Consider the following 13,087-nt stretch of genomic DNA (forward strand, 5'->3'; position numbering starts at 1 on the left):
AATGAGTTTTATCTGGGGGCAGAGGTTATGTATCCTTGAATATACATATTAATTTTTTAATGGAAATTATGAAACCATAGTTGTAGATGTTTATTTTCATTACTAACGTTGACACTTTGTCTTGACACATACCTACAGAATATTCTCTGTGCTATCTTTTATCCTTGTGATCCATTCTGATCTCTTAACTGTTTCATCCCAAGTCCCTTCTGTTTTACTATTTATGTTAACAGTAGCTAATTGCACTGTATTCTTTTTACTTAGAAATTTTACTGGCTTTTTCCTGTTCAAATATATTATTTTTAAAACTAAGAGCAATGATTTGCTTGCAATATGCTCCTCACCTGAGGGTAATGTAACTATAATATAAAGCAATGAAACATGCAGTATTCAAAATACTGGTAGTTGTACTAATTGGGGATGGGCAGTTTTCTGAAAGTAGTTTCAGTTGCTGACTGAAAGGATAAAATGGAAAAAAACCACCAACACTCTTGTGGAAATGGTGGCCTTTTTTTAATCATTACTATTGTAACTACTTACATGCTGTTTCGGTAGCTCTTCCATGTGTTAAAACAAAAATACTTTCTGCACAGTTTAATTTATGTAGTCCTAGTAAGAAAAACAAAAATGCAGAGGATGGGAAAACTAAAGGATTTTGTTATTCTTGTAGGCCTATCATGGCCACCATCAAGCTCTGGAAGTGCTGGTACAGTCGCTGCTGGACCTTGATGTGAGGAATAATAATGGAAGGACGCCATTGGATCTTGCTGCCTTTAAGGGACACGTGGAATGTGTAGATGTGCTTATTAATCAAGGAGCATCAATCTTGGTGAAAGATTATGTTGTAAAGAGGACCCCAATACATGCTGCAGGTATGTGCTCACTGCTGATCTCTAAAAGTGGATCATCTTTGTATTCAGAAGTGTCTATCATTAACGTTCCAAGAAATGTGCCCTTGTGGCCAAGAAGGCCAATGGCATTCTGGGATGCATCAAGAAGAGTGTGGCCAGCAGGTCAAGGGAGGTTCTTCTACCCCTCTTCTCTGCCCTGGTGAGGCCTCATCTGGAGTCCTGTGTCCAGTTCTGGGCTCCTCAGCTCAAGAGGGGCAGAGAACTTCTGGAGAGAGTCCAGCACAGGGCCACCAAGATGATCAAGGGTATAGAACACCTTTCATATGAGGAAAGGCTGCGGGAACTGGGGCTGTTTAGTCTGGAGGAGATTGAGGGGTGATCTTATTAACATTTATAAATATCTAAAGGGTGGGTGTTCGGAGGTTGGGACATCCCTCTTCTATTGTATCTCGCAACAGGACAAGGGGTAATGGGATGAAGCTGGAACACAAAAAGTTCCACTTAAATATAAGAAAAAACTCTTTCACTGTGAGGGTGAGGGAGCAGTGGAACAGGCTACCCAGAGGGGTTGTGGAGTCTCCTTCCTTGGAGGTCTTCAAGACCCACCTGGACATGTTCCTATGTGACCTGATCTAGGTGAACCTGCTTCTGCAGGGGAGTTGGACTGGATGATCTCTGGAGGTCCCTTCCAACCCCTACCATTCTATGATTCTGTTATTCTATGAAATGGTGTTTAGGAGGAGGTAATGACTTTTACGATCTATGCAATGCTGATAAAGGTGTAACAAAACAGTTGTGGGTAGAAACCAGTATTAACCCAGTAAATAATTTTGGGTTGAGGAATGCTGTTCCACACTGCTTTCTGGAAGGATTACTTGTGCTTATCTGTTCAGCTAGTGAGGGTAGCTATGCTAGCAGGTGCCACTGACATGGTTCTGTTTCTCTCCTCATCTTTCACACAGCTCAAATTGTAGGTGCAAATTTAGATACATGAATTGTGTTGCCCGTCTTTGGCATAAAATGTTTCTAAAAATGTCAGGAGCCTTGGAGAATTTTGTCATTTTGAGGAGAGACATGAAAACTATGCCTTGTTATTTTTCAAAGGAGTTAAATGACTCTAGGGTGTTTTCAAAATAGCAGCAACCCTTTGCAATATTTTCTCGCTGCCTTTACTAGAAAAAATCTGTAAACCTACCTTTCTCAAGGTCTGGCATTTGTGCTATATTCTTTTCTTTTATTCTCTCAGAAAACAGGCTTATTTAAGTTGACATTTGTAGTTACAGTGTGGCAGAAAAGTTGTTGTAAAAAGAGCATTATGTACAAAACAATCATCATTCTAACCATTTAATTTGTTGTGTGTGAGCACAAGCCATATTCTTCTGTTTGATTTAGCTTCTCCTGACTTCTGTTTGGGTTTCTGTCAGTTAGAGAAGCAACAATTGTCACTGTTCCGATGTGGGCTGAATACAGCAGCTGTATGTCAGAAGTAATTTCCTCTCAAACAAGCAATCATTTATCTTTCATGAGTTGCATTTAAATGTGATTTCTCAATTTTTTGTTTCTTTTTCCTTTTTAAGAAACTGCTCAGTTAATTATTTTGGTGCATTACGTTTCCTTCCCCTCTTTCTAAATGTGATTTCAGTTATTTCATAACTATACATATGCTACACTTGCTAACAAAGTCTGTGTATGACTGGCTAGTTATGTATTTAACTGTGCCTTAAAAGGCAAAAGTTATGCTAATTGCCATGTTTAATTATTCTTGTGGAGTTGTTTAAGTATAAATTCTAACTATTGTTAATGTATGCAGCCTCATTTGTATGTAAAAACCAAATACTTGTTGGCAATTGACAGTTGGAATCACTTATTTTGATGCTGTACAACTCGGAATGCCTTACTTCTGAAATAATTTTCTACTGTTCAAGTTCTTTGTCTTTAATTCAAGTTACAACAACGCTGTATAGTGAGTTCTCAAGCTAACAGGTTGTAGTCTGAGGAGGTTACTGTTATGTTCGAGCTGTTTACTCAAAGGCAGTTAATGTAAAACTCGTATTTTTATGACATTTTACAGCAACAAATGGTCACTCGGAATGTTTGCGGCTATTGATAGGAAATGCAGAACCACAGAATGCAGTGGACATTCAAGATGGAAATGGACAGTGAGTTTAACCAATACAGATTCTGTTCTTTGCAAGTTGTTGCATTTCATGAAAGGAAAAACAAACATATTACATTGGTGATTTTTAATTTGCTTTCAAGGGAGATGGTCTTTGAAGTAGGGTAAACGTAATTGTGTGTTTTGCAATAAACGTAATGTTGGCCATGAAAAGTGTTCATGTTCAGCTAGGAGGAGGCTAAAATGTGTCTTACTGCAAACAAGGATTCTAGTACATTAATCAGGACTTCTCAATTAGGGTATATTAACTTATTTTCTTGAATATAAAAACCAAATCTGGGTGATATTCTTGGAGTGAAGGTACTATTAGAGAGGGTCATTGAGGATGTAAATTTTAAGAGTTGTCCAAAAAGACAGTAGTTGTTATATTTCAGCAGAGTGCTAGTTTGTTAAATTTCCATGTAGATTACAGTTCTTTTCATTCTCCACTTAGGACTCCTCTGATGTTGTCAGTTCTCAATGGGCACACCGACTGCGTTTATTCTCTCCTTAACAAAGGAGCAAATGTAGATGCCAAAGATAAGTGGGGAAGGACAGCATTACATAGAGGGGTAAGAGAATGTTCCTTTTCTGTCCTTTGAGTGTTATAACTACTAATTTCAATAGCAAACTTAATACGTAGCGTTAGTGAACTTCTCATTATTCTCATTTTGCCATTCTTAATTTTTTTATTATCGTTTTAGTTGCTTTCAAAAGTCAAGTTTTTGCCTGGTTGCTACGTACCCTCAGAATTCTTTTGGATTTCTAGAGTCTCTTAATCTTTCTATGAAGTGTTGACTGGAGAAGTCTCTGAGCACAGCTTTTTGGATGGGGTGGGGTTAGTGTTAATGGCAAGAAGAAAAGCGTGATACATGCCATATGCCAGGGTTTGGGGTTTTTTTTATAGTCTCTGTCAGATAACACAATTGAATGAACCCTAGAGATTAGCAGTTCATTCAGTGTTACTCCAAGAAATTATTCTGTCATATACATTCCTATTTTTCAAACAGATTGTCTCTTTCCAGGAATAAAAGTAATAACTGTGCTTATTTTGGTATTACTTAAAAATGTAAGAAGTTGCCTGGAGTTTGCTTGCTTTGGTTACATGCCTTGGCTTATATAAGTGAATATTTGCAAACATGCTCTTTCTTGTTTCCCACAGGCAGTTACTGGGCACGAGGAATGTGTGGAAGCATTGCTTCAACATGGTGCTAAGTCCTTATTACGAGACTGTAGGGGACGAACCCCTATACACTTGTCAGCTGCATGTGGACATATAGGTGTTCTAGGAGCTCTCCTGCAGTCAGCTACAGCTGTGGATGCAGTACCTGCAATAGCAGACAATCACGGCTATACATCACTGCATTGGGCCTGCTATAATGGTAAAATACACTAAAAGTGCAAATACAGGTCTAAACCAATTTGTTGATGTTGAGATAGAAGTTACTGTCCGTAAAAGCAATGTGAAGTCAGTCGTCTTTGGTTCATGTTAGTCAATGTGAGAGTATGACAGACATGGTATCTTGAGGGGGAGTACATTAACATCTAATACATAATATGAGGTGTTTATTTTTGTTATAAACCACCTTCTTAGTTTTATGCCTCAAGAGTCTTTCAAGAAATTAATCATAGTACCTGTGAATAGAAACGTGCCACACTTCCCCCAAAAAGACCTTCACAGGGAGTCTTGGGGGAGACTGTTTCATAGCAAATCTTTTTTTAAACTTGCTTCAAATCAACTCGCTAGGCCTAATAAGCTAAAATATACGAAAGTCATTCAGTAAGGATTAGTTCTTTACTGATTCTTTACTTCACTGATACTTTTCTTGTATTTGGAGGTGAGAGGCCTTAACATGTAGGAAAAATTAATTCAACTTCTTTGCTGAAGATTTTGTTCTGTGCATTCCTTTACAGCATCGTAGAGGCACTCATTCATTTCACCTCTGAGTCACACGATAGAGAAAGATCAAGAAATAATGGTTTAAAGCATCATTTTACTAATAATTTTTAAGTGAATAACTAACTAGACTGTCTTTGCAGCTGAAGCAACAGGGTAATACACTGATAATTTGAACTAGAATTACATCTCTTTAGCTTATTCATGAAATGAAACTCTTGCAGCTCACTTCATTTTCAGTGACCACAGTAAAATGGAACTGAAATATGCTTGATTTGTAGAAAAAAAATTGACAGGACCTGTGAAAATACAAGTCTTCAGACATCAATGAATGTTGAACTAAAGTTCTCTGCATATACACAGAGGTTAAACAGATAGTTTAAATCATGAGCTACCTCTACAGAAGCAGGCTACAGAACTTTGAAAACAGTAGTGTAATAGATTGAACATGTTCTTCACCTTTTGTTATGACTGTCAACTTGGTTTTTTTCCTCTGGGTTTAGCAAGACCATGGAAAAAAAACAACTTTCAAATGGTGGAGATGTTTTCATGTAGGCTAAGTGGTGAATTTATGGAAGAGTTTGAAATGTAAAGAACTAGATTATGTATTCTGGATATTCTTGAGACAGCATGAGATCTTAGTTTACAGTGTTGATTTTTCAGGATTCTAAAAATATCTTAGTTCCTAACAGTATCCCTGTCAAATACAACCAGTGTGTCTTTTGGAACTAACATAAAATATTACTTAATCTGATTTAGATACCTGTTCTTTGTTGTAATCCACACATAGACTTTTTCCCTTTTTTTTTCTTTTTTAATTCTTAATTCTTGTGTTTGCTTTAGGTCATGACAGTTGTGTAGAGCTGCTCCTGGAACAGGAGGTTTTCCAGAAAATGGAAGGAAATTCCTTCAGTCCATTGCATTGTGCTGTGTAAGGAAGTACAAAATTATTCTTTATAGATTTCATTGCTTTATTTAACAAAAGATTTATCATTCTGTAAATAACAGGCTGTTTAATTCATTATAGGATAAATGACAATGAAGGTGCTGCAGAGATGTTAATTGATACACTAGGTGCTGGTATTGTAAATTCAACAGATTCAAAAGGAAGGTAAGAGTGTAAATACCCAATGGTAATGTGATAAAGTAGCTATGCTGAACTCTGTAATGATTTGGGGTTTTTCTTCTTAGTACTTAATGTTTTTTCAGCCTTCTCCCTCTTTTACTCTTTGAAGATTTTTTTTTTGTGCTAGGTATAATTTTAGGTTTTTAAAAAATCTTGATTCAATAAACTTGATTTGGCTTTTTATTAGGCAAGTTTGAACGTGTTGTAAATTGTATCACTTTGTGGATAGTATTTTATGCAGATTTTACTTTTTCTGAATCAAATTGTATCTCTGTTATAAACTACATGGGAGGAATTACTTGAAACTTAAAGGTGGCTTTCTAAAGGCAGCAGTCCCAACTCCAGCAATACTGATTTCAAAGGATCAGAGGCAGGCACTGCCCAGTTTTTATACCTGCAGTATCACAGTCAGGATGCCCCTTTGAGTAAAGCAGAAAGTGTGGCTGAACTTGGCTATATTGTCTTTTGATCTGTTGTAGAACTCCTCTTCATGCAGCAGCTTTTACTGATCACGTTGAGTGTCTACAGCTTCTGCTCAGTCACAATGCTCAAGTAAATGCTGTAGATTCTTCTGGGAAAACACCTTTAATGATGGCTGCAGAAAATGGACAGACGAATACAGTTGGTAAAGAGAAAGCTTTATTTCTGCTCTTAGCTCTGGTAACGTTTCTGTGGGTAAGGTTGCCTTATAGTTGACATTCTTGTGGATATACTTTGTAAAAATTATGTTTTCATTTTGCACAAATGTAAGCCATTAAGACTTCAAGGAATATCCTTTTAGTTAATACAAATCTTTATTTCCCCAGAGGTGCTGGTTAGCAGTGCTAAGGCTGATCTGACTTTGCAAGACAGTTCTAAGAACACAGCACTCCATTTGGCTTGCAGCAAGGTGCGTGCGTAGTCTGACTGATGGGTGCTCAGCTTGTGTTATCAAGAGCTGGTTGCAAATGTTAACTTATTACTTTGAAAAGACATTCAGAGCTGGTTTTGAAGAGTATTTGTCATGTGACAGATGTTTGTTCTGTGTTAAGGGTCATGAAACTAGTGCCTTGTTAATACTGGAGAAGATTACGGATAGAAACCTCATCAATGCCACCAATGCAGCCTTGCAAACGTACGTACCAACAGCGAGTCTGTTTTACAGAGGAGTTTTGGTGTCTGTCTTTCTCATAAAAAGGAATATTTTTCAGGTCCTTTTTCCAAATTGGTTTAATTTAAATTCCTTAATAGGTACCAAGAGTTGAACCAACTTGAAGTGAAACAGCGTTTCACTCGTACTTAGGGTACAATCCTTGCTGAAGAAGAACCTTTAGCTTTCTGCTAGTAAAGGACACCTATTCCCGCTCGGATGAAAGACTGTTATCTATTAAATATAGTGTAGTATATATAGTAGTCTTAGTATATGTATAGTATTCTTAATGCTTCATCAGGATTTTCTCTCAAGTAAAATTAAGCCTATTTTGTTTGCCTAGTCACAAGGCAAACTTAAAAATTTAGTGCTATGTCTTACTGGGGAATATATATCAGGCTGAGCTATTAAAGTGACTCTTCTGCTTTTTTTCCTTTTAAAGAAGGCATTTGTGTTATAAGCAGTATTTGACACCTGACATGTAGCTGAGTTGGGCACATGAATTGTTAGCCTGATTTAATGACTGTCACAGACCACTTAGAAAAAACTCACCAGAAGCTGCAAGCAGCTTGCATATTTCTCTGGCCTTACTTCCCTTCTGGAATCTATTGTGTTCAGACTCCTACAGTTCTTCCAACTATTCCCAGTGATCTGCTTGATCTAAGGAGTTAAGGCTGCTTCTTCTGCTCTTGGTGCTCACCATGGTCAACCTTGCAGCATGCAATAACCAGAAAGCAGGAAAGGGATTGATTGCCTCATTTCTGTGTGAAGTGGGGATGTCTTGAAAGAAGGGAAAGCAAAAATGAGATGGGAACAGAAGAGGGAAAGTGTGCTACCACAGGCTCACGTAATTCCACTCACATACTTTGGCTCATGTGGTCTGATCAAGAAATGTCATGGGGAAAAATAGGTACATATTTTCCCCTCCATGAAATGTTTACATAAATTGCAAGATTTTAACAGTTGTTTGAAATATTGCTGGTTTAGCAAATGTTTTAATAACTGCACTGACTTTCTAAACAGCTTAATGTTCTGTTTTTTTTGGGCAAGATAAGCATTAGAATTGCTGGCCTCTGTATTAAAATTACTTTGATTATAATATATTTTTTCACTGTATCTGTGTGTGCAGTAGTTCTTGAATTTTAATACTTTAATATCAGCACCGTAGATACAACTGCTCCTGTTTTACCTTATGCGTTTGGCAGAAGGGAAGTAAGCTGATTATTCTTTTTCCTGCTGAGTGGTGGTAGAGTTTTATTTAAGCCAGTGGGACCCAATTTTGAAAAACTGTTGCATGTGAAAAAGTTCTAATTAGAATATTTGAGGTAAAGCAACATTTTCCTTGATAGATGAAGTCACCGCAAAATGGAGTTGTAGTTAACAGTTTGAGGTTTTGAAAAGTAATCTGCTTTTCTTGCCTTATGCATTATGCTGTAAGGGAGTTTTTTTATCTCTAGTCACAGTGGAATCTAGTGGTTTCTAAGAGGCAGATTGATGAAATAGTTCTGTACTTCTATGCATTTATATGCAATAAAATATGACCATCATTCTGCTGTTAATATTCTCATGATTATTGCCAGTGATATGCAGTAACTCTCAGATGTGAGGATAGCTGTTAAAACAGTTTGGTGAAGGATTTGTCAACAGCAGGGTACTAGATGTTTCTAACTTTTTAATGTGATAAAGTTCATAAGCAAGTGGGTCTTTTCTAGCAGCTTCTTCCTTACTATGTGGTGCCATAAAAAGAAGAAAGTACACAATTGTTATTGTAGTTTCTTTACAGTAAGAGATTTACTGTTTTTGCACTTTAGATATTATATCCACAGTATTTATATAATGTGTAAATAACTTTAAAATATAAATTTAACTAGATGCAAGATCTATCTGTCTTAATATCTTATTTTAAGGTTTACATATGAGTTTGCTTGTTTTCACAGACCTCTGCATGTTGCTGCCCGGAATGGACTAACGGTTGTAGTTCAAGAGCTTTTAGGGAAGGGAGCAAGTGTACTTGCTGTAGATGAAAATGGTAAGAAAAAAGTAACTTTGTTTCCCTATAAGGAACTGTGATTTTAAACTCTGAATAGCAATAACCCTTTGGAAACAGGAGCCTTGCAGTATGTTTCTCCATAGAAAAAAAAGTGTTGGTAACGAATCATTTTAATAAAGCAGCAGAAGCATAACGCATACCAGAAATGGTCAGAAAAACATAATGTTCAGAGTAAAATATAACTTTCAGCTATTGAGAAGCTGGATTGAATTGCCATTCATTTTGTCACAATAGGTATTTTGGGGTTAACTTTTAAAAGCAAGTGTGACTTACAGATCTCAGTTACTGGTCTCAAGCTTCTGGCTCTTTTAGAGTTTTCTGGCACATGAAAGTAAGAAAAAGTAACTGCTTTATCAGAGAGAATAAATCCTATACCTTGTGAAAACAAAAGTAAATTAGATCTACTGACTTCTTATTTGCATGTTTTCTTGTAAGACATCTGTGGCCTTTGAAGCTCTGCTTTTAAAATGTAAGAACTCCTGCTTATATGCCATACCCTAATGTCTCATAAATGAAAGCAGTAGCTGGTGTTGAGGTGACGGTGTTACAGTTTTTTTGCCTTTCCTTGTGATGTTTTTTTTCCACAAGAAAGACATGTGCCTAATTGATAGTTCCAATTATATCCCCAGTTCAGAAAGCTTTTCCTCTCTTAATGTTTACTGTGACTTTGTGTGTTCTCAAATTACACTGCTTAAAGTGACATGGCTGATTTAAATATCGTTCCTTGTCTAAAAGAGGGGTTGGGTAACTTGTTAAATAAAACTCCCTAAAAAGAAAAGATTGGAATACATATGCTTTTGATTTCTGTTTCTCATCACAAGTATGCTGTAAACTGGAGATGTTTGTATGTTTGTGGCTTTTTCATGTGCAAGCAGCCAGTCCCTTGGTAGGGTGAATCTTTGATGTAACAGAGGAAAACGTTGGAATAGAAGTTGCAGTTCTCTGGCAGTCAGTGGATCCAACTGCAACATGTTAAAACTTCTGCTTGTATTTTAAAGTAACTTTGAATGCTCCCTAATCTTGTTCTTCATCGTGATTTTTTTTTCTTTTGAATAGTGATTGCTTTATTTATAAAATTTTAAGCAGCTTTGAGAATATTCATAATGAAGTCTTCTTCTGTTGGATGAATGTGTCAGTTTAAAGTACAGTATATGCAAAGTGATGCATACTTTTAATTGGGAGAGAGACAGGAAATCTTTCATAGGATGTATCAATCTGTTTCACCTGTAACTGATTCTTTTTCATAATTCTAAAAAGTATCACTATGTCAGCAGACTTGCTAAACCTGTTGCAAAAGTCTTCTTGATTTCTGTAGTGTACCTTTTAAATTAAACAGAAAAGCTGGCAGTAGTAATAGCCAAGTTCTTTCTGCTTTAGATCTACTTATCTTCAATTTTAGTATCTGCTAGAGTACAAGTGTTTCTAAAGAAAAAAAGAATCATACATTAATTCTAATACAGCAAAAAATAGGAGATTTTTTTAAAAAAGAGCTTAAAAGGGTGTTTTGTGCATTTTGGGGGTGAAAGCTGTCTGTTTAGCAAAGCAAACTAAAATAGGTGCTGGAATCTTTTGCATCACAACACTGACATTCTCTTACTGTAGCATAGCTCAGGTAGGTACAGTGGTGTGCCACACAACGTTGGCATTTCAGATACAATTAGATGAAATTGGAGATAAAGTTTAAGTTAGTATTTTAAATAGAAGTGTGTCTAGATAGTGAACACAACCAGCAAAACCTCAGCTGGTGTGGAGTGGTGATCACCTTTTGGTCTTTGAAGTTGTCCTTGTCTATAGAGGCTGCATTGACCATTGTTCCAATCAGTCTCTATTTGTAGGTGTATAAAACTACTTAATAGTCCTCTGCTGCTATATTTAGGCTACAAAAAGTTATTGAAAAATATGTACTTGAAAAAAAAAAAATGGACATTACTCCGTGCACATTCTCTGACTTTTGGTTTAAAAGTAATTTGTAAGATCTCTAAAACCCTAGATTTGAAATCCTACTGCTTTTGTTATAGAGTGTCACTTTGAGTGGTGAGATTGCTTTTAGATACAATATCTTTGGAAAATCTGTAATCCTCTTGATTCTCAAAAGATTAAATCCAACTGAAACAGCTAATTAACTGTCCGGTACAGTTCCCAAAAGTAGTTATGCTGAGGATTTGATCTCAGTTCTGGATCTGTTCTCATTCAAATCTTTCAGTTCTTTTCCTGAGTTTCCACACCTGCCTTGGTGAGATTTTGCCATCGCTCACATCTACAAAAATTCTGTTGAATTTTACATTATTTATTCAAGTTTACCTGTCTTAAATTAGTAGCTTATTCTTTTATTTGACACCAGCTGAAGTTTTATTTTTGGTCACTCAACCAGCTTTTCATGGGTTTGGTGTTTGGGTTCTTTCCCTGCAATTGAACTGACTAGGGTAGCTGAACTTGTGGTGCAGTCTGTCTTTTATTTGTTGCATTAGTGTACACCACAGTAGTAAAAGGGGGCATTCTCTAACCATGTCTCACTCTGACACAGCATGGAGATTTCTCTTATTTTCCAGATTCATCATTACAGTAATGATTGGCCTCTCAAGTTTGGTTTGGGTTTGGTTTTGTTTTCTTAAAGAGAGATTTTTTTTTTTTCCTCTAATTCTTTTCCAGACCTTGCTTTACTCATATTCTAGTTGATGTTGGAGACCTCCTGTTTTCTGGAAGGAATTTTTCTTGTAAATGCTTACGAGATGACTCATGCCTCAGACTGATTTTCTTCTCTTTTTCCAAGTGCAAGACTTCATTCAGTTTATTGTGAGATCTGTCTTTGCACTGACTACATTAATACCTCTCTGATTTTCCTGTAAATGCCTTCATGGAAACTTTCAAGGCCAAGAGGAGGGAGCAGCCCTACGTTTGGACAGGGGGAGCCCAAAAGTCGGAGTCCAGCACTTAGGCTGTTTTCTCTTGTGTGAGGAAGCTGCTTCACCTCACACTGCTTTTGTTGCCTTAATGTAAACAAAGAGAGTGATAAATGGTTTTGTCCTGTGAAAGATTACATAAATACAAGTACAGATTATGGGGAAGTGGAGTTACCAATACCTCATTAAAAGTATTAATGTCTGTTGTTGCCCTGAGATATGAATGACCAGTTTGCAGTTGTTTAAATGACATAAAAATATAATTAGTTCCTATAATTTTAACATATAGAAAAAAATAAAGTAGTGGAGGATGCTGATGTCAGTCTTTCATGGTGCAAGCAGTTACTTCATTTTGCTGTGTCTAAGACAAGAATAAAGCTGATATTTCATTCCTAGTTATGAAAGCCAGAAGCTTAAGATCTACAATTGAATATTAGTATAAATACTGTTTTAAGAGAACTTTTAAGAGAAGTAATCTGTTTAATCTTGATGTTGGTCTCGAATGTTTTTAATGATGAACTGGGATGCTCAAAGGTAGCTGGTGACTGATCATTTTTCTTGAAAGAAATGGTGTTGAGGATGGTCAGTTTGAATAAATTTAGTTTGTGTGTCCTGTGACCTTTGTACAATCTCCAGCAACTGTAGATACTAAACTGTGTGCATTTGAGTATCGATACTGAGCCTTCTGTTCTGCCTGATGTGCCTTAAATGCAGTCTTCATTCAAGTGTAGCAAGCTCTGGCCCTTGCTTCTGAATCCTCTCAAAATGTATCTCTTCTGCAGACTGTTAACTCTGAGCTGTTTAAGTGCTGTGGTACCTTACTAACAATGAAAACATCTACTGCGCTACACTTCTGTATGGCCCTATCGCATGGTCACCTGGTGCGTTTTGTGCTTGAATTATCTGTGTTTCCTTGGATTGTATGCTCCGTTGGGCAGGGACTGTTGTCTTACTCTTTCAGGCATCAAGCACAAGGTCT

General features: G+C 36.7%; 1 protein-coding gene across 2 annotated transcripts in view; it reads left to right on the plus strand.

Annotated features, from left to right (window-relative positions):
* ANKRD28 (ankyrin repeat domain 28) overlaps positions 1-13,087 on the plus strand; it is a 118,898-nt gene that overhangs the window by 103,677 nt on the left and 2,134 nt on the right. For both annotated transcript variants that reach the window (XM_061996525.1, XM_010200623.2), the window contains exons 18-27: positions 671-872; positions 2,923-3,010; positions 3,461-3,578; positions 4,169-4,388; positions 5,747-5,834; positions 5,931-6,014; positions 6,509-6,654; positions 6,836-6,918; positions 7,061-7,143; positions 9,096-9,187. In XM_061996525.1, coding sequence (XP_061852509.1) covers positions 671-872; positions 2,923-3,010; positions 3,461-3,578; positions 4,169-4,388; positions 5,747-5,834; positions 5,931-6,014; positions 6,509-6,654; positions 6,836-6,918; positions 7,061-7,143; positions 9,096-9,187 — 1,204 coding nt within the window. The remainder of the gene's footprint in view (positions 1-670; positions 873-2,922; positions 3,011-3,460; positions 3,579-4,168; positions 4,389-5,746; positions 5,835-5,930; positions 6,015-6,508; positions 6,655-6,835; positions 6,919-7,060; positions 7,144-9,095; positions 9,188-13,087) is intronic.

Source organism: Colius striatus, chromosome 5 (genome assembly GCF_028858725.1).
Source record: "Colius striatus isolate bColStr4 chromosome 5, bColStr4.1.hap1, whole genome shotgun sequence".
NCBI classification, from domain to species: Eukaryota; Metazoa; Chordata; class Aves; order Coliiformes; family Coliidae; genus Colius; species Colius striatus.